This window comes from Acartia tonsa, chromosome 4, assembly GCF_053477335.1.
Source record: "Acartia tonsa isolate MP-2025a chromosome 4, ASM5347733v1, whole genome shotgun sequence".
Taxonomy (NCBI): domain Eukaryota; kingdom Metazoa; phylum Arthropoda; class Copepoda; order Calanoida; family Acartiidae; genus Acartia; species Acartia tonsa.
This window is the reverse complement of record NC_137263.1, coordinates 1,635,401-1,662,646: the sequence shown is the minus strand read 5'-3', so window position 1 is coordinate 1,662,646 and position 27,246 is coordinate 1,635,401. Positions and strand designations below refer to the sequence as shown.

The 27,246-nt window shown below is 35.0% G+C and overlaps 3 protein-coding genes across 4 annotated transcripts in view; 1 reads left to right on the top strand and 2 right to left on the bottom strand.

Annotated features, from left to right (window-relative positions):
- LOC145315639 (succinyl-CoA:glutarate CoA-transferase) overlaps positions 1–27,246 on the top strand; it is a 44,589-nt gene that overhangs the window by 4,879 nt on the left and 12,464 nt on the right. The gene's annotated exons all lie outside the window — the stretch shown is intronic.
- Positions 18–7,143, bottom strand: LOC145315610 (Fanconi anemia group D2 protein-like). Its single transcript, XM_080155591.1, has 12 exons — positions 7,033–7,143; positions 6,591–6,712; positions 6,011–6,094; positions 5,121–5,489; positions 4,466–4,567; positions 3,966–4,064; positions 3,366–3,420; positions 2,787–2,931; positions 2,266–2,421; positions 1,620–1,716; positions 1,186–1,251; positions 18–598 (listed from the first exon to the last, which is right to left on the bottom strand). Exons 1-12 carry the CDS (start codon positions 7,103–7,105, stop codon positions 527–529), a joined length of 1,440 nt encoding a protein of 479 aa, XP_080011717.1. The 5' UTR covers positions 7,106–7,143; the 3' UTR covers positions 18–526.
- LOC145317945 (Fanconi anemia group D2 protein-like) lies at positions 7,653–26,961 on the bottom strand. The gene is made up of 29 exons (XM_080159234.1): positions 26,837–26,961; positions 25,312–25,430; positions 24,536–24,630; positions 24,305–24,385; positions 22,449–22,560; positions 21,525–21,728; positions 20,787–20,902; positions 20,154–20,241; positions 18,787–18,873; positions 17,592–17,684; positions 16,907–17,002; positions 16,099–16,194; positions 15,797–15,868; positions 15,445–15,557; positions 15,204–15,355; positions 14,543–14,605; positions 14,120–14,203; positions 13,836–13,898; positions 13,371–13,450; positions 12,844–12,963; positions 12,276–12,374; positions 11,727–11,830; positions 11,180–11,253; positions 10,494–10,631; positions 10,038–10,111; positions 9,160–9,249; positions 8,723–8,857; positions 8,377–8,508; positions 7,653–7,826 (listed from the first exon to the last, which is right to left on the bottom strand). Exons 1-29 carry the CDS (start codon positions 26,931–26,933, stop codon positions 7,653–7,655), a joined length of 3,051 nt encoding a protein of 1,016 aa, XP_080015360.1. The 5' UTR covers positions 26,934–26,961.

The following is a 27,246-nucleotide window of genomic DNA, read 5'->3' as shown; positions in this document are numbered from 1 at the left end:
TTAATACTTAAAGTAAATTTTCAGAAAAAATGTATATTATATTTGATTACATAAGCGTATTAGTTACATTTTTGTGTTTATAATCACATTGAATTTTCTTTTTATCAATTTTCAGTAGGTATCAATTTTAAACTGTACATAATGATTATAATATTTTTTTTTATAAATGCCAAAAGTGATTAAAATATTTGACATTAGGTCATAAAAAGAATGGTTAAGCGTAATTTTAAATCACATAAATTTACCTTGATTAGGTTATACATAAAAATAATTACTATATATATTGATAATTTCATAAATAAGCATATTATACATATTATCCCATATAATAATTTTCATTTATTGAAAAAAATAATAATAAAACAAATCTTTAAGAAAAATCAGCAAACATTGTTTGTTCTATTACGTAAAATAATTTGGGGTAACCATGAAAAAATTGTCTAAATAAGTAAGTCAAGTTGATTATATGATTTTGTCATTCAAACAATTTAAAGTAAGTCCACATCTTTACGCGTAATTTGTTGATTCAGTCATCATCATCGTCGTCGTATTTAACAGAATCTGGATCTTCAGCCCCGTTGAACTCCATCTCCTCATCCTTGTATTATAATAAGGGTTTCAGAATATTTGGATATTTTCATGATACTTGCAGCTGGCTAAACTAACGATACCCCCCCCCCCAATCCACCCCTTTACCTTATCCCCTCCCTCTATACTGGATGAACGATTTGATCAATAAGTGATGTATATGTTAGCAATGTATCCACGTATTTCATATATCCAGTATTGAAAGGTTTTGGGGTGTAATAGCCCCCCCCCTCCCCAAAAAAAAACCTATGGCAAAATGATATATATCTAGTAGCAAAGATATTAAAATTCACTTTGTTTATCCGTCAATCTGTAACGCTATGGTGGAAATATGATTTATTCAGCAACTATTTATGATACACTGCTGTTTTTCTTGGTGAAGATGCCCTATAGAATTGTTTTACATATATTTTGCGAATTTATCATTTATTCGCGAAAATTGGCGACTCATTTGCAATTTTTTCGGCTAGGTAGGTAATAGAAGATGTAATGATTCCCTTACGTACATCATTTTTTTATATATTTCCTCTTGGGGCACAGCCCCTAGAGGCTAAGATCGTAGCCGCTATGTGAAAATGATAAATGATAGTTAGGTACCTGATTTTCATCTTGATTGTCCTCCATCTCATCCTCTCCTTCCTCGTCCTCATCCTCCTCTGGAACCTGCAAATCAAGATTGTGGCACATATTCATATAATAGTTATATATTTCATTTTATATATTTCATTGTATAATGGACAGGACAACTTTCCGCGGAAATTAAAATAAAAATTGTATAAAATTAAAACCACTTTTGTTAGAATATGGGTGGGCTAATTTTTCGTTTGTTTGTTTATTTTTTTTATGACAGGGTAGGTTACATAATTTTATTGGTTTATACTGGGTAGACATAAGAAACTATTTTCATTTCTGACCCTTTTCTTAGGTAACATTTATACTAGTGAGGTATATCAATGAAAATTTAAGTTCTATTTCTTTGCTTAACTTTTAAATCTTTAATCTATATGAGAAAAAAACAGTCTATAGAATACCTGAGACATTATTTCCTCTCCTGCCAAGTCTCTGTTCTTAAGATTACCCAGCCAGAAAGCATCTCCATAGTTATTAGCTGCCAGCATAGCTTGTACTCTATATAAAGAAGATTGTGTGAAAGTGGAAGTACGATGAATACAGTCCAGCATATATAGAATATATATTTGGATATATTGAGTATTGACAGGGGAAAATTTGTAGTCAATTTAGATTGCTTGGTCAGTGCGTTCAACCAGTAGGAGGAGAGATGATGGGATAAAGGGGGTGGATGGGGGGTAATGTTATTTTAGCCAGCTGCAAGCATCACTTTATCAGAGTACAAGATAATCTGGTTCAACATCCAATGAATAATATATTGATTAGTTATCATAAGGGGGAGGTAAGTTGTGCTAAAATTCCATAAGGGTGTGAGTAAGCGTCCATTGGCCTTCCAGTGGCCTCAAGGTACAAAGAAGCTCAAACATTTCAACCAATATTTTAATCTACAGAAGGGGTAATGTTATGTATCATCATTAACATTTTTACTATACCTGTAGACAGTGGCCTCAAGGCTTACATTGAGCATGGGTACAAAGCTGCTCAAACATTTCAACCAATGATTTTAATCTACAAAAGGGGTTATGTTGTGTATCATCATTAACATACCTGTAGACCGTAGCCTCCAGGCTTTTCTTGAGCATAGGTACAAAGCTGGCCAAGGCCAGGTCGCTGTCCAGCTTGGTGGATGTACAGATGACGTGCATGTAGCGGGTGGACGCCTGCAGGGTCTTGATCACGTTGAGGCACTCTTTGCTCTTGCGCCTTAGAAAAGGAAAATTTTCATGGACAATAGTTATTATAGTTGCTCCGCTTTGAAGAGAGAAAGAGGACAATGAACTGTTTATCACACTATGACCCAAAGTTTTATAATAAAATTCATTTATATGTTGGCTTAACAACCTTGGGACTTTTATTGAATTTTGATTGTTGGTTCATTTAGTTGAATGTCAATGTCCCAACAATTCAACCAATAATTGTAATGTACAGAAGGGGTAATTTTGTGTATCGTAAATGAAAATGTACATGAATTTATCAGCCATTGTCTTTTCCCTTATTTCCCTGCGAACAAACAGACAAAGTTTAAGTAAAGAGTAGCTTCGCTTTTTAGAAAAGATTAAATATCTTACTTGAACACATCCTCAAAGAGTGGCATGCCGTTCTTGAGGAAATAGTCGATAACCGGTTTTGAGTACTTGAGCACGGCCTTCAGTATGCCCCGGTTTCTCCACACCTTCAGAGGGTTCACTGCTTTCAATAGGATGTCTGTCGTCTACAGGAACGTGGATAGTTTTTTTAGGACGTGGAAATTCTAGTAGATTGAGTACTCGGAGGATTTTTTCAAACTTTCCCAATAATATGAATACAGAATATACGTGGATAATATGACAGGAAAAAATTGTGGTCAATTTAGGTTGCTAACATGTCACTCATTTATTAGTCAGTGGGAGGAGAGGGGATGGAATGTATTATTTTAGCCCGCTGAGAGCAAATTTGGTGTAACATTCAAGTACATTATACTATTGAGAACTAACTCGAAAGTTATAGGTTTAAAAAGGTTCTTCAGATAAAACCGCCCACGCTGAGTTCAGAGACCTTTTTTTGACATGAATAAATGTGCAAATTCAAGGAATTTTTTGTCCAATTTAATTATAGTGTAATATGTACCAGGAATGAAACCCTGACTTAATAAAATACTATCCGTTCCTGAGTCCACATGATGAGAAGTTCATCCTTGTCCTTGGTTACACCATACGTTTTACCCTGCAGTAATCACAATAGAATAATAATGGATAAAGAACATACGTGGGTATATTGACACGGGAATATTTTTGTCAATTTAGGTTGCTGACAAGGACCTCATTTATTGGTTAGTGCATTTATCCAGAAAGAGGGGAGGTAATGGGGGAATCACTTTATTACAGAACATGAAAATCTGGTGCAAAATCCTTGCAATAATATCTATTAGAAATAATAATAATTAAAATGCAGACAAACTTTTAGAAGCAACTGTTTAGACGGTCACTTGGACCATAGAAATGTGAGAAAGCATTAGAATGGTTATTACACTAGTCGCCGAAGGTTTATAAAAACGTTTCTTAATTGTTGGCATATAACTTTGGGGACTCTTTTTAATTTTGATTGGTTGATTCATTATGTATAATGTCCAAACGTTTCAACCTCTTGTTTTAATCTACAGAAAGGATAATTTTGTGTATCATCATTGAGGATGTGTGTGCAACAATTTATCTACCGTTGTCTTATCCCGTAAGTCCCTGATTATTAATTCTAATTATTTTATTCTTTGCCTTGATTTCATTCGCCAGCTTCTGTAGGGCCACCTGGTAGAGTGTGTGTAGGGTTGCACGGGTTATTGTTGGATATTCTTCATTATAGTAATCCTTAGCCTTAATAATAAAAAAATTATATTAGTTTCATCATGTGTGTTATAGTTGTGTAGTGTATGCCTGATCATTATAGTAATCCTCTGTCTACATGATAAAAACAACATTAGTTTCATGATATAATATTTAGGGTGACATAATTCATAGTTGTGTATACCTTATCGTTTTAGTAATCCTTTTACTTCATACTAAAAAATAATATTATTTTCATAATATAAATAATATGTAGGGTGACACAAGGATATTTTCTAAGATCTTGCATGGTAGCTATACGTTACCAACGGACTGACGGACCTAATATAATAGAGGAGATACTACTAGAGATATGTTTGATGTCTCCCATAGCTTTACCGACGGACCAGCGTAGCTGAAATAACAGAGTAGCTTTTCTAATAAACAAATACCTTGTTTTCAAAAACTTCTTGGATGCCCGAGTTGAAAATATCCAGGATAAGCTGCAGTGGTTGGTCGGAATAATCCAGGAAATACGTCCAGAACTTCGTTACCTGGAAAATAGACGCATTATAATAGAGTAGTATTGGTAAATAGAATAACAAAGAACATACATATAAGCAGAAAAAGGATGACAATATCCATAAAAAGGAGGCTTTGAAATGGTAGGACAAATGAACATTAACACTTGTAGAGTGTCAGAACTGAATAAAGATGATATGAATATATAAGTTTAAATAAAATTTTAAGTATATTTGCTGCAAAACTGCTTTAATACAGGATACTGTTTAAGGACATAATTACATTTTTAGGACTTGATTATAGATAAGCTTCGCTTATAACATAGTACTTTTTTGTCCTAGGTATCAGTATTCCAAAAATCAGATGAATATGGTAATCATTTCACATAAAAAATTGATGTCAAAGACATGAAAAATTTGCATATTTAAAATAAACGTACGGACTTTCTGTTAACATGTTTCATGTTAATTCTAACATGTCTAAATTAACGAAAAGAGCTAACTGTTACGGACGGATGTCCGGACCGACACTAATTATAGAAAAACTTCGCTTTTTGACAATTTATGCATTTTCTAAATCTGTTACCTGAGCATTAAAAACAGCTCCCTTGTCTTTGCCCTCAGCTGTCTGCCAATTTCTCTTGGCATAGCTGCCAGCCGTCAGGCTGACCTGCTGCCGCACCCAATCACTGTTCTCTATTTTGGCCAGGGCATCCAGCACACCCAGATGGCTCGAGGCAACCTCGCAGCTAACAATATTATCCTTAAACGTCATGAGATAGCTGACTGTTTTCTCGGCTAGCTGCGGCAGGTCGAGGTCATCGGCAACGTTGCCCTCCAGCCTCTCGACCAGGCTCGCCAGACAGGTCTTCAGGATGGACTCGTTGTCGCTGGACTGGAAGCCGTTCCAGGTAAAGAGTGAGGTGGCAATGTCCAGTCCGAGTTTGATACACTGATAGGGTAGCAGGATGGTCAAGGAATTTTATAATTTTCCCAAACTATTTGGTATTTTTTTGTTAAGCGAAGAATATTCAAAAAATTTTATTTACCTACTCCGGTCAACAACCCCATTAAAATAGAAATTGGAAAAGCCTGCATTCCCCTTTTTTTTACCACTTAATAGTTTCACAGCCCCTGGTAAATCGTTCTGCATGCTACTAAGTAGATATTAATGAATGACAGGGATAGATAAGTCAATGGAAGATAAACTTATTTTGAAACTACCAGGGACATTGTTTTTCACATTTTAATATTAGTTCTATTCTTTTTTCAACTTTAAAATAGTAAAAAAGAATCGGTTGTCAATCCTTATAATAAAGTAACAGGATGTTTGTTTGTCTGTCTGTGTGTCTGTACCGAAGGATCTCACTAACCGCTGAACCGATCGGGTTCTCCTTTACAGGGTAGCTTCTCATAGGTCCTGGGAAAGTTTTTAACTATATTGGGGGAGGGAGGATCCTTTATCATCCTTTCCTGTGAATATACAGCACAATCCGGAGTGTACAGGTTTGCACAGTCCATGATACCATCGTTGATCTGGATAAGGTTCTGGAAATACCCCTGCGGACATTCAATAATATTTTATAAAACAGAAACATTGGGCTGTTTATTTCACTAGTCCTAGTTTTAACATTTTCTTATTCGTTGGCTTTACAACTTCAGAGATTTTTGATTAATTTTGATTAGCTTCTTCATAAAGTTGAATGTCCAAACTTTTCAACCACTAACTTGTAATTTTGTGAATCATTATTGTAAATGTACATAAAATTATCGCTCATTGTCTTATTCCTTTAGATACCTGCAGAAAACTATTTTCTGCCAGTCATTGGTATGACTAAATGTATTCTCAATTACATTTATTAAAATTACCCCTTTTGTACATTACAATATTGGGTGGGAGATTTAAGAGTAACTTAAGAAAACTTTACTAAGCATTACTTAACTTAGTTACTAGTATAAATTGCAGTCTAATATAAAACATTTTTACACATATTCTTTTTGTGTACTTTAAATTCTATGAAGTTTTATCTCTTGTATTAAAACTTTTATTAAGTGCCTTAAGAACGTCCAGGTTAGCGAAGAGCTTGGGTAGAAATATTGCTAGGCAGTGAGCCACCATCCTCTCGTCCAGAGACATCAGGTTCGTGTACCCGCACCCCGAAGCGCTGTTCCCTAAACCTAAATAATAAGGAGGCTAGAGAATGGTGATAAAAATGTGTGTCATAAAAAAACTCGCTAATGGATGTAGATTCGATATTATGATAGGGAGAAAATTGTCGTCAATTTACGTTGTTAATATGGACCTCATGTATTGGTCATTTCAATCATTCAGTAGGAAGGGAGGAAATGGGAATGAATAAAGGGGGAGGGTGGGGTATATCTTTATATTATCCAGCTACAAGTTTCACATTATTAGAATACATGATAATGTGGTGTAACATCCAGCTTTTAGGCTATTTTCCTAACCTACCCTAGAGGTCAACTATTACTTTACAAACCTGGAAAACCCATTTTCTTCTTGCCAACTAGCTTCTTGTCCACCTTGGCGGCCACGTCCTTCAGCAGAAACATCAGGTCGGCAGGACGCAGCTTCGGTTCTTTCCTCTCCTGGCCATTTTATAGTTTAGGTTCATTTTTAGTAGCAATGCTTCAACATATTATATATATATATCCAGGGATCTAATGGGATAGGACAATTAGCCGATAAATTGATGTAAATCCCCAATGATGATACATAAAATTACGACTTTTGCAGAATATAATTAACGGTTAAAACTTTTGGACACTCAACTTAATGATCCAACCAATCTGAATTCACCGAAGTCCCAAAAAATGTTAAGCCAACAAATGAGAAAACGCTATTATAAAACTTTGGGGACTAGTGTTATAAATAGTTCATTGTCCCCTCTCTCTCTGATATAAATCAATTTGTCTGTCCGCAATGAACGTATTGGTATTGGGGAAATGTAATTTTGTCGGCTCCTATTCAAGATAAACAACTGAATTTTTTGTGGAGATTCCTAGACATATAGTTTACATTTATCCACGACACTAAATCTAAGGCTAAAATCAATATGCTTTTTAACAAAGGGTAAAAGAAAATGTATAACGGATAACTCTAATTGTTAGAATTGTCTTTTAGATTTAAAACTTGGCAAACTATTAATTCCTGTTCATATCCTGGCTCCGGGTCTGTGGACACCACATAGTAGTTGAACAGTTTCAGCACGTCCAGATCCAGCTCTCGCAAAAATGGACGAAAGTGTCCTAGGTCGACATTGGAGCCTGCAGCCTGTCATTACATAGGATACTTTTTTGAAAATTATCAAATAGACAGAGTATATACGTGGATTGGATATTATTTGGCATGAGGGAAATTGTCGTAAATTTAGGTTGCTAACATGGACAATTACATCATTTATTGGTCAGTTCGTTCATCTAGTAGGAAAGGAGTATATTTTCCAGTCAAGTTGATCCTCCCTTCCCCTTGCTCCATTTCCCCCCCAATTAATATTCATCCTGAATCTTAGGCAATAAACAACTACTAACAATTATTGTATTCTTAACCCTTTGATTGTACGACTTATATCTGGTTATTTCAGGGACATCAGGGAAATTGATGTACCCCTCCTGTTATGAGCACTAAATTCCCCCCCTCCCATTTAAAAAAAATAAACTTTTAATAAGGGAGGGTTAATTTTTTCCCTATATGCTTGACCTCTTCTGGGGGCCTTAACTCTACATTTCTAACCTGACCTAACATAAACCCCCCCCCCCCCCTCTTTATTTTCAATTTGTTTTAAAAACTAAAAACTGGATGGGGAGAGTTTTTTGTGCTCGACAAGGCACTTGGAGGGGAAACCGCCAAAAAGTATCCTGTATTCCTGTGCAGGTTTAATGATGCTCTGCTGGCCAATCATGGTTAAGGAGGCCACAGGTCCACTGCTGGCATCTGCTCCTCCAGGTTGGGTTACCTGCAGTTATAGAGATCTTATTGAACATATTCGAAAAAATTAGGTATTTATTGACTTTTAAACTTAAAAATTTAAGAAAAAATTTTTTATCTAAATTTTTAGACCCATCCATCCATTTTTAAAATACTAGGTACTACTTCTAGGATTTTTTAGTTTTGATATATTATAATATGACATACAGACATAAAGTCAAAGAGTATCTGCGCTACTATACCTGGGTGGTCAGATGTACAGTTCCGTTCAAAGCTTCAGTTTCATTCTTGTTCCCCTTCTTCTTTCCCCCTTTACCACCACCTTTCCCCTTCCCCCCAGCAGCAGCAGCCTTCCCATCAGATTTACCTTTCTTACCCTGATAAATAAATAGTATTGTAAACTTGTGGCGTTAACAGGATTTCCCTAAATTATGAGTTTGATAAAAAAATGTATGACTCCTACATTAAAATTTGAAAACATACCACCCATCCTCTCCCCTGCTACTGGATGAACTAACTGACCATTAAATGTTGTCCATCTTAGCAAGCTATGAACGACAAATTTCCCCTGTCCATATTTCCACGCATATCCTATATCCATTACAAAACCACTTAATAAAAAATATTTACGTAACTTTTAAACAACAAACAGTACCTAACTATTTACATAAAAATGTACCTTTTCATTATTGATAGGTTGCCAGTCCGAGGTATCCTCTGAGTAAAGAACTGTGGGTGGTCGGTAGTTCTGGCTGACACTAAGATGAACCTAAATATGGAAAATAAAGTTTAAATAGAAACAAATTTACTTTAATTAACTCTCACGTATTCGAAAAATACAATTTTGTACAATGCAATTTGCAAAATAATCCAATAGTTCTATTATATAGTAAGGTCTTGTAATGGGTTTTATATTATTATTCTGCCCTCTCCTTCCCCGTTACTCCTTATTGTCTAGGGGCGCAGCTGCTAGTTTCTATTTAAAATGATAATTTTTTTCCAGTAAAGATTACTATTTGATTTAATCCTGGAAGGAAGGGAAAGAACAGATGAATAATTCTATACCTATTATTGATAAAAATAATTTTGTACTGAAAAAAGTCAATTTTTCCAGTTTCTAATCCTTAAGGTTTTTCAACCTCTCTCGATATTTTTAAAAAATAATATAGCGTAGCAACTCTATTGTTATACACATTAAATTTTCCTTTTGTAATACTGGAAAATTCTCCACAAGGGCTAGGACTCGAGCTGTAGTGCTCAGGAGAGGTTAGTAGAAATCAAAATTCAATAGTGCTTTCTCATTGTCATTGCTTGGACATGATTTGGGTCATTTTTTGTTAGTTTTTGACTAAAACTGTAGGGTTTATATTGAAAAGAGTGAACGATTGGTTTTTTTAAAAACACCCTTTATATGCAGAATTTTGAACTAATTTTACTAATCGATAAATTTTCTTCAACCTCTCTATGGTCTATAGGTCTATGTAAAACAGTTTTTGGACTTATTTCTCAGCTAAAAAAAAATATAAAAGCGTAGCAACTCTAAAGTCATACACTTACCTTCAATTTTTCCTCTAGAAATAGGATATTCTTGATTCTTACAAGAACTTGTTTTCTAGTCATTTCATCCTCTGTGAGTTATAAATGTCTTTACCTTGTGTAAAATAGCCTAAAACCTATTGAGTGCACGACCTTTGGTACATGGTAATGATTTGGGCCAAGGCATTTCCCCTTCTCTAACTATTTATGTCGCGCATCGGGCATAGCAGAAGAAGGAATTATTTTTCACGCGGTGTAGGCCAAAGATTCGAACCTATCAATTTCCCATCACCAAGAAAATGCAATACGAGTTACACCCCGGTCAAAGAACTAACTAAAAGTTTCCTTGAAATCGTAGAAAAAATAGTTTTCAGACATAAATTTAAAAAAGGCCTTGATAAACAAAAGATCAATTTTGTACTTAAAAAGGTTAATTTAAACTATTTAAAAAAATGATTTTTCAAACATTTATTCCTGAGTTGATAAAGAAGTTGACAATCTCTCTGAACCAGTTGATAGAGTAGAATATGATGTCATTCAGGGCTTTCAACTCTCTCGGGTTCAGGATCTCCTCGTTGTTTAGGTAACTCTCAGGCACAACCAAGATTCCACAACCTTCAAAGAGGAAGGTATTACCAATCAATCAATTTAAAAAAATGTCTGTCAAGCACTGATCCACCCTTCCATCTAATTAAAAAAAAAAAAACCCTGTGGAGGGCCCTAACCCAATATAATCTAACTCAACATTACCTAAAGTAATAAATAACCTACCTCCCCTCTTTATTTTCAATTTGTTTTGAAAATAATTTTAATAAATAGCTGGAGTTAATTTGTTTATTATCATTGGGATTAAAACATTTAAAAGTATTATAGACAGCTTTCCGCGGATATTAAAATAAAAAATTATATGATGAAAACAAGTTTTGTAGCCCCGAGGGACCGAATGCTCTGGCTAAAAAACCTGGTATTATTTTTATGATTTTTAGTTAATTATTCATGAAAAATTGTGTGTAACATAATAATATAGATGATATTTCAATATGGCTTAGAACCGTTTTTTATCCAGCAGATATTAATAGGCTTCGAAGTCATACTGGAAAATCATGTATGTATAATATATTATTAATTTGTTACTGTTGAGAAGCTAAATTAGAACAGCTTACCAAGCAGGGCATCGATCTCGTCAGTTTCAGCAAATGATGTTATGGCAGCCATCAGGCGGAAATGGGGGATAAACCTGAGATAAAAATATGTTAGCATACAGGGAGGGAGGGGATAATGGGCTGCTTAATTCACTTGTCTCCTAAGTTTTATATTAACTTTTTCTTATTCGTTGGCATAGCAACTTTTGGGACTTTAATTGAACTTTGATAGGTTGGTGCATTAAGTGTCAAAACGTTTAAACCACTAATTGTAATCTACAAAAAAGGTAATTTTGTGTATCATCATTGGGGATATATCAATACAACGGTCATTGTCTTACCCCTTTAGATTCCTGGTGATTACTTACCTATCCACCTCAGTTCTATGGCTGAGAGGATTCTTCTTATTCTGAAGGACCCACTTGGCTATGGGGAGAGGTATTCAGCCCTAGTAAGTTGATTACTTACCTATCTACCTCAGTTCTATGGTTGAGAGGATTCTCCTTATTCTGTAGGACCCACTTGGCTATGGGGAGAGTTATTCAACCCTAGTAAGTTGATTACTTACCTATCTACCTCAGTTCTATGGTTGAGAGGATTCTCCTTATTCTGTAGGACCCACTTGGCAATGGGGAGAGTTATTTCTATGGGCTCCTCCAAACTTTCACTTGTCTTAACATAAATAGTTTAGCGTCTTAATTTTAGAGTGGTTGCACTTAAAGAGGAAGGGGAGATTGAGCTGTTGATTACACTAGTCCCCAAAGTTTTATAAGTCTTATTCATTGGCTTGACAAATTTAGGGACTTTTGATAGGTTGGTTAATTAAGTTAGGTGTCCTTTCGTTTCAACTACTAATTGTAATCTACTAAAAAGGTATTTTGTGTATCATGATTGGGGATGTACATCAATGTATCGGCCATTGTCTTATCCCTTTAGATCCCTGACCAAATGCAATGGACAGAATTTGACAAAGCTTCTCTACAACTCCAACGCACTAAAAGGGGTTAAAAGGGATGGATTGGAAATATCGTTATTTTTGCCCGCTGCAAGTTTCTCTTTATTAGAGGACATGAAAATTTGGTGTAAGATCCAAGTAATAATATATCCATTATCTCACCTCTGTTTCATCTTCCTCAATTTTGAAGAGCTGTTTGATTGGCAGAATCAAATCCGATCTCTCAATCTTGTTCTCTGCGTAATCTTCAACAAAATCAGCCTAAAATAGAATTTTCAGAAAAAAAACATTTTAGTAGCAGGGCTCGGCAGTCGCGCGTCAGTTGCGTGTTAGCTACATTGAAATTATAATATTACAACGCTAAATTTCAGTTTGTTCACTAAACTTTTTCCTTAACATTCAATCCATCTTTTCGTTTTTTTTCATGCACACAAGCGGCAGCCTAGCCCAGGTTATTAGTCACTTTAAACTTAATCTATCGTATATATTCTATCCCTGTATCCCTGGAAAAATTACAACAAAATACCCTCGGAGGGAGGATGGTTACACTGGACTGTAAATTACACTGGTACCTAAAGTTTTATAACTACATTATCTTGTTCGTTGGCTCAAAAATTAGGTGCTTTTACTGATTTGATTAGTTTAAAATAATGCAAACTATTAAGGTCCAAAAACTAATTTTAAGAAGGAATAATTTTGTTCATCATCAATAAGGATTTTTATTGTATACCTCAAATGTAGCTTGAAATCTTTCAGAGCAAGTCTTTGCAATGGTGATGGGTAGATCTTTTATGAGGGCTGGAGATGCCAGCTCGTCCATAAACAAACCTGCAGCCTCAGGGTCCAGTCTGAGCATTTACAATTAATATATTTATCACTTTATGCTCAGACTTGCTAGTGCAGAAGAATGGATATAGAATATACGTGGATATTGTGACAGGGTATAAATTGTTGTCAATTAAGGTTGCAAGGTTGAGAATATAAAAATCTGGTGTAACATCCAAGTGATAATATATCCATTTGTGGAGTAAACTATGAAATTTTCATATCTTATTGATGATTTTGAAGCAATATGATGTCCGTCTGTATTAATGTTCATTACTATCACTTAAACTTCTGAACAGATCGCTCCACAATTTTCAGGGAAGTGGGTATAGGAAGGCTAGGAGGGGAAAACATGACAAGATCAAGCAACTAGTAAGTACGACAATTCTAAACATAATATTAATAATGTGTAATAAAATCATTTAATTTCCTAGTTTCTCTAACAGCAGAGTCAATGAGTTTAGACACAGCCTTCTCTATCTCCTTGTTGGCTCTACTACTGCTTCCACCTGGCGATTTACATATCAACTAAACTTCCCGCCAAATTTATTTATTTCCCGCCATTTTGGAAAAATAAAGAGAAGAGTTGATCTTAGTTCAAGATTAAAATCAAATGTCAAAATTTTCAGCATTTTTTGTCAGAAAATAAAAAGAATTCATAAAGAACCTTTTTTTTGCTGTCTTAAAAATTGCTTTGATTACAAATAAAAAGAGACTTGAAAATGGTACTTAATAATACACTTGGGGATGGGATGGGAAGTAACATGGCCTATAAAATGGCACAAGTACAGAAAGAACTTGAAGACAGAGGTAGTCCAATCAAAGGGTTGGTTGTCTAGTGCCGTATGTTTCCGCAATTTTCATTCTTATAGTTTATAGTTGATATCTAAATTCCTGAAGCTCCAACAGATGCTCTTGAACTGTTTCCCTTGCTATGATCTGCATCATTACCCTCAGCATCTAAAGGGACAAATGATATATTAATACTTGGATGTTGCAATAGATTTTCATGTACTTTGACTAAGTAATAATCCCAGCTTGCTAAAAAAAACTATAACCCCCTCCCCCTTCTATTTACAAAATCCTCTCCCCTCCTACTGGATGAACTGATAAATGAAAGCAACGTAAATTATTAAACCTAAATAGACCAAGTGAGAAGCTTCGCTACTAATAAGTAATACCTCTGTCATACTGTTTAGCCATGGCTCTAACTGCACACACCGCGGCTATTACTCCTCGCTTCTTCAAGGTTTTGCTTCCCAACTATTCAAATATATTTTATTACTTCATAACATTGATTAAAGGCAATAGGATGTGTGTCTGTCTATGTTTTTCAACCAAAAGACCTCGCTAACATCCGAAACCTGTTTTAAGGTGAAACTTCTTTTTCAGTATCGGGAAGGTTTATAGCTATTGTTGAGTACTAGTGCCTCGTTCTTAAACCTTCCAAGAAAAATACTCTTAGAAAATAAAACAAAATAACCCCCCTCCCTAAACAAGTGGTGAGTAACCTCCCCTCTCACTCGTCCATTTAGGTTGCTACTGTATAAGTAGAGTATATTGTTTTCCGCGACTAATATTTTAGTAACAAAATCTACATTCCTGTTTTCTCATCATAATATTGACTTCATTCTGCAGAGAACTCTTGTTGACATCTTCATCATTCCCTAAAAATATATATTGATTACATAACATTTGTTTTTAAGTCCTAAGCTTAGTTAATCTTAATTTACTATTATTCAAAATATTCCTCCTTTCTTGGATATTACTCAAATTCTTACAATTACAGTAGTGATAACCAAAGATCTAAAGGGATAAGACAATGGACGTTAAATTAATTTACCTCCCCAATGATGTTTCACAAAATTACCCCTTCTATATAAGGTATTACAAATAATGGTTAAAACGTTTGAACACTCAACTTAATGAACCAAACCATCAAAATTCAATCCAAGTCCCAAAAGTTGTTGAGTAACGAATAAGAAAACGTTATTATACATGTTTTGGGACCAATGTAATAAACAGCCCTTTCTCCTTGATGATACCTAAATTAAACCAGGCTAGGTTACAGAGGACAGTCATAAGCTAGAACTATAATACCTGAATTAAACCAGGCTAGGTTACAGAGGACAGTCATAAGCTAGAACTATTATACCTGAATTAAACCAGGCTAGGTTACAGAGGACAGTCATGAGCTAGAACTATAATACCTGAATTAAACCAGGCTAGGTTACAGAAGACAGTCATGAGCTAGAACTATTATACCTGAATTAAACCAGGCTAGGTTACAGAGGACAGTCATGAGCTGCCTGAACTGGCCCAAGGACATGTTGTCCGTGTAGTCAAGGATGGCCGTCACCAGAGCAGTGTAGGCAACCAGCTTGGAGCTGTACTTCTCAGCAAGTATCACCAAGGTTCTAAATAAAAGTTTGTACATCTCGCCAGTAGAACCCAAAGTTTTTTAAGCAATCCGCAATCGCACATACGCCAACTTTAAAAAGCCTACCTGAGGGCGCCGTCCGTAATAGCACCACCGCCACCAGTCCCCACCTTTTCAATAAGATCTGCGACCAAGCTCTGCTGGTAATACAGGTCTGAAGATCCAAAACTTACAAACGTCTGAAATGACAAAATATAATGTCACTAAAAAAAGGTTTTTATACCTCCAATTTAGGTATATGCAAAAAGTGTTAAATAAAAAAAATATTTTCTTTGTAAGACGGTTGAACAGACGAATTCCTTTTTCTTGGTTAAAAATTGGACACTGCAGGCTTTAAACCAACCAATTAATATCATGAAGAAGTTCCAACAGTTTTGTAATTAAATAACTCGGTTGAAAACTTTGGGTATCAGTTTACCTGTATGTACATAAAGGATGCAAAATGGCTGATTCCAACCTCTGGGGATCTGAGCAAAAAATCACAAACACTACAAATATATATATTATGTATTGTTTATTATCAGGAATCTAGGGATAAGCCAATGGCAAATAAATTGATGTACATCACAATTGGTCGTTGAAAGGTTAGGAAACTCAACTAAATGAATAAACTAATTAAACTTTAATAAAGTTCCCCAAAACAAATAAGAAAACGTTGTTCCTGTCCTCCTGTAGACTATTGGGAAGCAAATAGAACGATATAAAATATAATATATTCCTGATGAAGTTATTGAAGTACTTCTTGATGATGGAGCTATAGTTGGTGATGGCCTCCTTGAACAACTTCTCTGTCAGCATACCTTTTCGGATCTTGTTCTGAAACAATCAGAATAAAGCGATTTACCTCAAAGAGCCTAATCGACGACAAGAACCACTCCCCCTCATTTTGAATTACATTTATTTTATAGATGGGTTGGGAGTTTTTTGTGTTTTCATACTTTAGGTCAGGTTAGGTTAAGTTATCTTGCGCACAAAATAGACACTTTGGGTTAGGCCCCTCCGCAGAGGTTAGGATTGAAATGATAATTTACCGCACCCTTATTTTCAATTCATCACAAAATCAAGGGTTGGTGGTTTTCTTTGTTTGCTAGGCTTTTTGAAGAAAATCGATAATGAATGCATCAATTTATTCCTACTTTTAAAATAATATTATCTACTACTTTCTGCCCCCAAAATTTTAGAAACCGCTTTGGAGACCATTGTTTTAGAGGTCCTTTGGGGACATACATACATATGTAAGGAAACCATTGCATTTTTTTTTTGTTGGAATAAGTGAAATTATTGTAAAACTTTTTTTAAGAGAAATTAAATTCCCCAACTACCAGTAATCTTCAGAGATAAGACAACGGACGAAAAATAAAATTATCTTTTGTAGGTTGAAATTACTAGTTTAAAGTTTTGGATTTAACCAATCAGAATTCAATAATAGTACCAAAAATTTTTGATTCAACAAATAAGATAATGTGATTATAAATCTTTTGATACTTCACATTCCAATGTCATCTCCCTCCCTTAATTTTTGGCCTACCTTAAAAATATTCTCGACCAACTTTTTCTTGGAGACGTTGTCAGCAAAGGCGATGAGAATGTGAATATCCAAGCTCTTCTGAAACTCAATCTCCTGTTACGACAGCAGGCATTGCATTTTATTGAACCTTATCCATGATAATAAAACTTTACAGGGATCTAAAGGGATAAGACAATGGCCGATAAATTGATGTTCAATCCTAATGCTTATACACAAAGTTACTCCCTCTATATATTACTATTAGTTTGAACAATGACACCCAACTCAATGAACCAACCAATCAAAATTTATCAAAAGTCCCCAAAGTTGTTAGGTCGACGAATAAGAAAACGTTACTATAAAACTTTGGGGACTAGTGTAATAAACACCAACAGCCTGAACTTTGTGTAAAATGAAAAAGCTAAAAGCGACGTGTCTTTTAATAAAGGCGTGAAAGTAAATGTATGACGGATAGCTCTTATTGTTAATCAATGTGAGTTGAAATTGTCCTATAGATTTAAAACTTGGCATGATAATTCATGTGACAATTATGTACAATTTTGGAAGCATATGAACTCAATCATAATAACTGGTAAGTCCTATTTAATTAGAACCATTTTATAGATAGAATAGACGACAAGGCAAAATGTTTGTTAATGATCGTCAGTATGACCTTCTTGAAGAACTGCAATGGTTAGCCTTCCTGGCAGCTGTCAATTATTTTAAGCCACGCATCCGCCATGGGCTTGCTGATCAGCGACTGCAGGTGGATGGCCTCCATTATGATACACTGGATATCCTATAATAATGGCAATTATTCAGGGATCATTAGGTATAAGACAAGGGACGATAAACTACACATATATAATAATAGTTATTTCTCGTATCGTATTATAAACGGCTTTCCGCGGATATAGAATGTACAATTATAAGATTAAAACTAGTTTTTTTAGCCCCGAGGTGCCGGAGGCACCGGCTAAAAAAACTGGTTTTAATCTTATGATTGTACATTTCTATATTCGTAGAAAACTGGATATAATACGATGCTAGACATAGTTTTTTCGTATTCATGAGAACCGGTTCCTATCCACCGGATTCAAATGAATACGAGAAACATAATTACCCCAGCTTTAGATCAAAATTATTTATTGAAAATCAAGATTTCATAAAAGTATTCTAAACGTTTAAGCTGACAATTGAAAGAACGCGTTTGTAAAACTTCGGGTATCAGTATAATTTACAGTCCATGTTCTCTACCGCCTTTCAATTATCCTTATAAAGTAACAGGATGTTTGTCTGTGTGTTTGTATGTTTGTACCGAAGGATCTCGCTAACCGCTGAACCGATCGAGTTTTCCTTAACAAGGTAGCTTCTGATAGGTCCCGGGAAGGTTTATAACTATTTTCTTGGGGGTTGGGACACCCCCAACCCCCGCAAAAAATGAAAAATACCCCCCCTAACAAAAATTTAAAAACGAGGGGGGGGGAGGCACCCCTCCCCCCCCCCAAATTTATTTTTTTACTTTTTCTTATAAATGTAAAATAAGAAATTGGGTTATCAAACTCGACTCCCCTTCCTCAAGTGCCCCTAGAGGCCTCTAGAGGGCGAAGCCGCTAGTATTTAGTTAAATTCAAATATGATTTACTTCCATAATGTGAGGGCTAAAATTTTCATTTTTTTAGGTAATTTTATCTACCTGTAGCAGACTTAATATAATGAAAAAAGGACTTTTGGTCAAATTCAGATATTGTTTATTTAGTGTGTTATAAACCTTATTTAGACCTAAAATAAGAAGCTTCATTTTAAAGGAGAACTATATTAGTTCAGCAGATAGTGAGATATTTTGCTACACACAGACAGACATTCTGATACTTTTGATATACGAATTAAAGTGTCCATACCTTTGTTTCTTTTCTACGGTTTTGAGTGCGCAAGTCATTCTGAGCTGCTGGCGGCGGAGGACTAAGATCCAGGTTTTCTCGCAGCTCCTGACACAAAAAAAGACGATTACTCCCAGAAAGTTTTTTCTCGTATTCATTCGAAACCTATTAATATCCGGTGGATTAGAACCGGTTTTCAGCCATACTGGAAAATCCTGTATAACATCGTATTACAGACAATTTTTCAAGAATAATAAAATAAAAATCTTAAAATTAATACCAGTTTTGTTACACAGGGCCTTCGGCACTTTTGGGGGGTAAAAACTGGTTTTACTCTAAAAATTTCAAATTTTCATATCCGCAGAAGACTGTCTTTAATACGATGCGATAAATAACAATTGAAGGTTCCAGAATAAAAAACAAGGATGACAACATAAGTAGCGAAGCACAAAAATTATGTAAAAGAATTTAAAGATTAGTTGTGGGGGAAAATCACGAAACCTTTTCAACATTTGTTTTTAATTTTTTAATACTTATATATCAGTACTATGACTAACAGACTGACGGTCAAAGTAAATTACATACTGGATGCTCAAAACAATGGGAAATTTAATTTTAATATATTAAACTAAAAGAATTTTGAAATCGGACCATAAACACCAAAGATATGAGGACAATGTAAAAAATAGCCAAAAACCTGCAAAAAGTCAGTTTGACCGCCATTGATGTTTTCTTGAAAAGACAGGAAATTTAATTTTGATATCTATAACTGAAAAAAAATTGGAAATCGGACCATAAACACCAAAGGTATGGATAAAAATGTGAAAAATACAAAAATAGCCTAAAACCTGCTTAAAGGCAGTCTGACCGTCATAGTTGTTTTCTTGAAATGACAGGAAATTTTATTTTGATATCTAAATCTGAAAAATTTTTGGAAATTGGACCATAAACACCAAAGATATGGAGAAAAATGTGAAAAATACAAAAATAGCCTAAAACCTGCTAATAAGCGGTCTGACCGCCATTGATGTTTTATAATTATTTGGGCTCCTTAATAATGGGAATGTTGTCAAAAAAATTCAGCCTTTTATCTTTTATAGGAGCCGAGAAAATCACGTTTCCCCCAAACTAAGACATACGGACAGACGGACATACGGACATTTCAAGTTATAGAGTAGCTTCGCTACTAAAAACATCATATTATGAATCTTAAAATTAAAATTATTGGTGAAAACGTTTCGACATTACCCGAAGAACAGTTATGGCATCGTCAGCCCCCCTGTTTGGAGCTGAGCACAAACTCAATAGCTGATGGCAGCCATTTTGTTTACGAATACCTGGCAGCCATTTTGTTTTTACAATGCTGGCAGCCATCTTGTATACATTACCTGAAGAACAGTTATAGCATCGTCAGGCCCCTGAATAGAGCTGAGCACAAACTCCACAGCTGATGGCAGATCATCCAGGTCAATCCTGCAGGCAGCAGCGATTAACATTATATCATTTTACAGTATGGCTTCGAAACCGTTTAATATCCGCTGAATTAGAACCGGTTCACAGCCATATTGATAAATCGTGTAAAGTATCCTATTACATTTTTCACGAGAATTAAAATAAAATCATAAAATTAATGAAAGTTTGTTAGCCCTGGGTTCCAATCTTATATTCTTTCATTTTAATATCCACGGAAAGATGTCTTTAATACTATGCGATAAATTAAGAGAGTTATCATGAAATTTTTTTAAGGAAAGCATTAGGGGAACAATTACAGTTTAGCTGAAGGCTATTAAATATTAGGGGATAGGGCAATGAACGATAAAAAATAATCATCCCCAATGACGATAAAACAAAATTACTCTTTATGAAGATTAAAACTATTGTTTAAAGATTTAATCAATTCAGTCAAGATTAAATAAAAGTACCCAAAGTTTTAAGCCAACAAATGAGACATCGTCTAGATAAACTTTGGGTACCAGTATAATTTACAGTCCAAAATACCCAGAATAATGTTAACTTTCCTGTCGAGTCTCTTGAGCACAGTGTTGACAATATCCTGCATGATACCTCTGCTGATGCTGATACTTGTCAGGGTGTCCAGAATTGAGCAAGTCAACGCCCTACTCTCGCATAGAATATCCTGAAATACATTTCCAGTATGACTTCGAAACCGATTAATATCCGCTGGATTAGAACAAGTTCTCAGCCATACTAAAAAATCATGTACATATAGTATCGTATTACAGACAATTTCCACGAATATTAAAATAAAAATTTTTAAAGATAAATACCAGTTTTGTTAGCCCGGACCCTTTATAATTAACAAAAATCTTAATAATCAATCTTATAATTTTTCATTTTAAAATCCGCTGAAAGCTGTCTATAATACGATGCGATAAATAACTATTCCATTGAGAAGGTTAAAGTTCCTCCAAAGTATAACAGATGAACTAACGGGCTATAAAAGTTGATTTCTTAAATATTTTATTTAATTTAGCCGTCTATTTTTCATATCAGAGATTTAAAGGGATAGGACAATGGCCGATAAAATTATATACATACATCCCCAATGATGATACACAAAATTACCCCTTCTGTAGATAAGAATTAGTGGTTGAAACGTTTAGGCACTCAACTTATTGAACCAACTAATCAAAATAAAGATCTCCAAAGTTGTTAAGACAACAAATTATAAAACTTCGGGGACTAGTGTATTAAACAGCCCAATGTCCCCCTTCCTCCCTAATACGTCCTCTTTTTACCTTGAGAGCCACCCCAATCCTCTCATGTTGAGCATCACTGACTGTGTGGGGCAGCGAGAAGATGATCTCCTTCTGTACGTCCAGCGGACAGGTGGCCGTGGTCAGGATGTCCAGCAGCTTGTCTACGACAGCGTGGCCGTCTTTCAGCAGCGGCAGGAAGCGGATGCTGGATAGTATGAGGTGCGGAAGTGGGACCACCGTAGCCTAACAAAAAAATAAGGAATCATTACTAGTTATTTAAAATCAACAATGTAGGCAAAATAAAGTGGAAGTACTATCCCCAGGGTGTCGGAGCCGTATAATTTTGATGCGGCTCCGGCTCCAGCTCCGGCTCCTACCTTAAAATTAATATATCAATTTTTTTCATTATTGAATTTGATAAAATAAAATAAATTATATAAAATATTTTGCTTTTATTTCATTAAAGCTATATAAAAGTAGAAGGATGTGTGTCTATTTGTTAAGTAACAATAGTTTTTCAGTTTATTATATGGAAATAGACCGTTGCCAAATTATAATATTACTTTTAAAAAATATTTTTAGCTAATCCGGAGCCGGAGCCGTTTTTAACGAAAAATACGGCTCCGGATCCGGCTCCACCAAAAATGTTGCTGCTCCCGGCTCCGGCTCGCTCCGGAACACTGACTATCCCAACAGGGTACTATACCTTTGTGACTATTCAAAGCTTAATTTAACCTACCCTAACATAAATAAAACAAAAAAATACCCTTTTTTCAAGAGATTGTAAAATTCAATGCGATGTGCTAAATAAACTGCAACAGAAAATTAGCCTAAAACCACACCAGGACCTATGTGAAGTAACCCTAAAATGAAGAACCCAATAAGTTATAAGTTAAGTAGTTATAAAAAACTTAAGCTACGTACAAAAAAACCTTACTACTTTATACAATAGGAAAACAAAACCTGTGAACGTTGAGTGATAGGAATATCTTGATTTGTCGAGGATAAATCCTTTAGAATATCCAATAAGTGCTCTAGAAGCTTCTTCTGCATATCTGGGACACATAACAACAATCTAAATATAATGGATATATTATTAAAAGGATGTTACATCATATTTGTATTATATCTTGATTTGTTGAGGATATATCCTTTAGAATATCCAATAAGTGCTCTAGAAGATTCTTCTGCATATCTGGGACACATAATAACAATCTAAATATAATTGATATATTATTACTTGGATGTTACATCATATTTGATTTGTTGAGGATATATCCTTTAGAATATCCAGTAAGTGCTCTATAAGCTTCTTCTGCATATCTGGGACACATAATAACAATCTAAATATAATGGATATATTATTACATGGATGTTACATCATATTTGTATTATATCTTAATTTGTTGAGGATAAATCCTTTAGAATATCCAATAAGTGCTCTAGAAGCTTCTTCTGCATATCTGGGACACATAATAACAATCTAAATATAATGGATATATTATTACTTGGATGTTACATTTTATTTGTATATTATCTTAATTTGTGGTGGATAATTCCTTTAGAATATCCAATAAGTGCTCTAGAAGCTTCTTCTGCATATCTGGGACACATAATAACAATCTAAATATAAAGGATATATTATCAATTGGATGTTATATTATATTTGTATTATATCTTAATTTGTAGAGGCTAAATCCTTTAGAATATCCAATAAGTGCTCTATAAGCTTCTTCTGCATATCTGGGACACATAATAACAATCTAAATATAATGGATATATTATTACTTGGATGTTACATCATATTTGATTTGTTGAGGATATATCCTTTAGAATATCCAGTAAGTGCTCTATAAGCTTCTTCTGCATATCTGGGACACATAATAACAATCTAAATATAATTGATATATTATTACTTGGATGTTACATCATATTTGATTTGTTGAGGATATATCCTTTAGAATATCCAATAAGTGCTCTAGAAGCTTCTTCTGCATATCTGGGACACATAACAACAATCTAAATATAATGGATATATGATTACTTGGATGTTACATCATATTTGATTTGTTGAGGATATATCCTTTAGAATATCCAATAAGTGCTCTAGAAGCTTTTTCTGCATATCTGGGACACACAATAACAATTTAAATATAATGGATATATTATCACTTGGATGTTTCATCATATTCTCATGTTCTGTATAAAAGTAAAACTCGCAGAGGGTTAAAATACCGATTCCTCCCTTCCAGCGTTGCGGAGCCGTTTGATTTTGGTGCGGCTCCGGTTCCGGCTCCGGTTTTTTCTCCGGCCTAAAATCAAGAAAAACTCGACATATTTTTTTTCTACGTCTATTTTTGACTTTTTAAGGTTTTAAAAGTTCAATTTTTGATAAAAATGGACTTGAAAAACTTAAAAGGGGCATTTGCACATGACAAAACAGAGTTACAAAAATCTTTATTTTGCTAGTCCGGAGCCGGAGCCTTTTTTTTCTGAAAATATCGGCTCCAGCTCCGGCTCCAGCAAAATATGGCGTGGTTAGGTATAAAACCTTGTGTACCAGTGTAATTACAGTCTAATGTTCCCTCCCTCCATGGGAACAAATAGAAGGAATAGATAGATAGATGAAAAAAGTTGATAAGAAATTTGCTTGGTTTAAACTATATGTAATTTTACAGGATTGATAGATTGATGTACATCCCCAATATCAATATACAATATTATTATTAATCCTACTGTAGATTACAATTATTGGTTGAAACGTTAGAAAACTCAAAAAACAGCCGAATGTCCCCTCCCTCCCTCCCTGTAACGTTTACCTGATAAGACTGTCCTGGAAATCACTTCTGGCATTGTCACAATCTGGAGAGGTCTTGGTAGGTCCAAGGCTTGTCCTGAGAGCAGCACACACATTTTTTATATTAAATAAAATGAATATTAAAGCTAGGAACCCATACAAAATTTTGTTGTCAAAAAGTTTAAAATTATCATGTTTTAAATGGACGTCCGAAAAAAACAAGTTGTTAAAAAAGTGTGCACTGTTCCTGAGAAAAACTTTGTTCTCCAGGTATTCAAACAACGTGGTCAGCATCTCATCAATGTTGTTGGGGAAGTACACGTGGGTTGATACATCCTTGGTGAAGGACTGAAAGAAAAAGGTTGTTAGATAAAGGGGCCATAAATCTCACAAAAATGTTGTTAGGAAAGTACACATGTGTTGACACATCCTTGGTGAAGGATTAAAAGAAAAAGGTTGTTAGATGAAGGGGCCATAAATATTAAAACAATATCGTTTGGAAAGTACACGTGGGTTGACACATCCTTTGTGAAGGACTGAAAGAAAAAGGTTATTAGATAAAGGGGCCATAAATCTCACAAAAATGTTGCTAGGAAAGTACACGTCTGTTGACACATCCTTCGTGAAGGACTGAAAGAAAAAGGTTGTTAGATGAAGGGGCCATTATTCTCACAAATATATTATAAAGTACATGTGTGTGGACAGATCATTTGTGATGGACTGAAAGAAAAAGGCTGTTAGATGAAGGGGCCATTATTCTCACAAATATATTATAAAGTACATGTGTGTGGACAGATCATTTGTGAAGGACTGAATGAAAAAGGTTGTTAGATGAAGGGGCCATAAATCTCAAAATAATGTTGTGGGGGAAGTACTTAACTTCTCATTTACTGGTCAGTTCGTTCATCCAGTAGGAGGGAAGAGGATGGGATAAACGGTGTGGGTCGTTTTACTAGCCAGTAATAAGATTTAACTTATCGGAGAACTTGATAATCTGATGTAAGATCCAAGTAATAATAAATCCATTACCTTAAGAAATGCGGCCTGGTCTGTGTTGAGAAGGTGTGGATTGTCTCCGGATTGTAGGAATAGTCCGTGGGTTTTCAAGGTCTCAACCAGCAGGGTACCATCATCGATACTTTTACTTCCTAAATATTTTTAGATTTTAATATTAACTGGAAATCTTTTTTAAAGAAAAAAGTTATTTACCAACTCGTATTATAGACAGCTTTCCATGGATATTAAAATGAAAAAAAAAACAGTTTTATAAGCTCAGAAAGCCCGGGATAATAAAAATGTTGTTACTTATATAATTTTTATTTTAATATTCGTGGAAAATTGTCTGTAATACGACGCTTTACGTGACTTTTCAGTTTGGTTGAGAACTGGTTCTAATCCGGCGGTTTTGGAAAATTGTATTCATATGTGTTAGAGATGTGAAACTAAAGGGGGGGGGGGGGTTTAATGCAACCATCTCGTAATCAGTGAGCAAATGGCACTTACAATTCGAATTTAGATCTGAAATTTTGCATGAGTAATCCTTGGTAGGTCTATTTTCCCTAAATCGAACTAAAAGTAACGGCTAACGGCTCAGCCGTTTAGCCATTTTTTGGCTATTTTTAGAGCAAATCTGCCATAAATTATGTAGGAATCAACTTTTTGAAACATATTTTTGCTTTAAATCATGTGAAATAATACAAAAAAAACTTTTTTAGATTTCTAGTACCAGCAACTAGCGGCTAGAACCGTTTGAAAACGTTTTGGAGCAGCATAGAGTATTATGTGTAGATAGGTTTCGTGATGATTTCCCTTGAAAATAGTTTTAAAAATGGCTAAACTGCTGAGCCGCCAGCCGTTAGCCGTTACTTTTTGTTCAATTTAGGGAAAATAGACCTACCAAGGATTACTCATGCAAAATTCCAGATCAAAATTCGAATTCTAAGTGCCATTTGCTCACTGATTACGAGATGGTTGCATTAAACCCCCCCCCCCCTTATGTCAGAAAGTAGATGAAAAAGATAGCATCTTCTATAAATAAAAAAATATTTTTTTAAAGTTTGGACACACAAAGTTTAAACTACCTAACAAAGGGGGGGGGGGGGCGAAAGTGACACTTTTTGAAACCAAAACTAAAAGTCAACAAAGGAACTCAACTAAAAAAAAGAGTTACAGGTCTGACATTTTGCATGGCAGTTGATTTATAGGGGTACAATATGGAACTGTGAAGAAACGGCGTCGCAACCGCCGAAAACCGCCGAGAAAAGGCAAAAAAAATTCGGCGGGAAACGGCGGTTTTCGGCGGTTGCGCCGCCGTTTCTTTACAGTTCCATATTTTACCCCTTTAAAGCAACTGCCATGCAAAATCTCAGACCTGTAACTCTTTTTTTAGTTGAGTTCCTTTGTTGACTTTTAGTTTTGGTTTCAAAAAGTGTCACTTTCGCCCCCCCCCCTTAAGATTTAGTTTGGGTACCTGTATAATTTACCGCCAATGTCCCCTCCTCCCTAAAACAATAGAGAAAAACTTTGCTGCTTAAAAAGTACCCAAGTGGCTCACCTGTGCCCAATCTTTTCTTCCACTTGGAAATATTGGCTGCGCCACTAGTATCAAGGCTCGGGTCCCGGCTTCTCTTCGCATTCCGAGATCTGTTCATTTTATTGCTTGTTTCTGTAAAAAGAATAGATTTTATAATGGATATAATCTCTAATAAAGTGAAACTCGCAGCAGGATAATATAACCAATTCCCGCTTTCCCCTCCTTTACCCCATCCCCTCCCCTCCTACTGGATAAAGAAACTCACCAATAGATTAGTTCCGTGTTAGCAAGTTAAATTGACGACAATTTTTTCCCTGTCATAATATCCATTGATCTTATCACAGGAATTTGAATATTATTGGATATCTATTATGGTTTGTCATATTTACAGCTTTAACTAGATACTAGATTGAGTTGGGAGGGAGTTTACC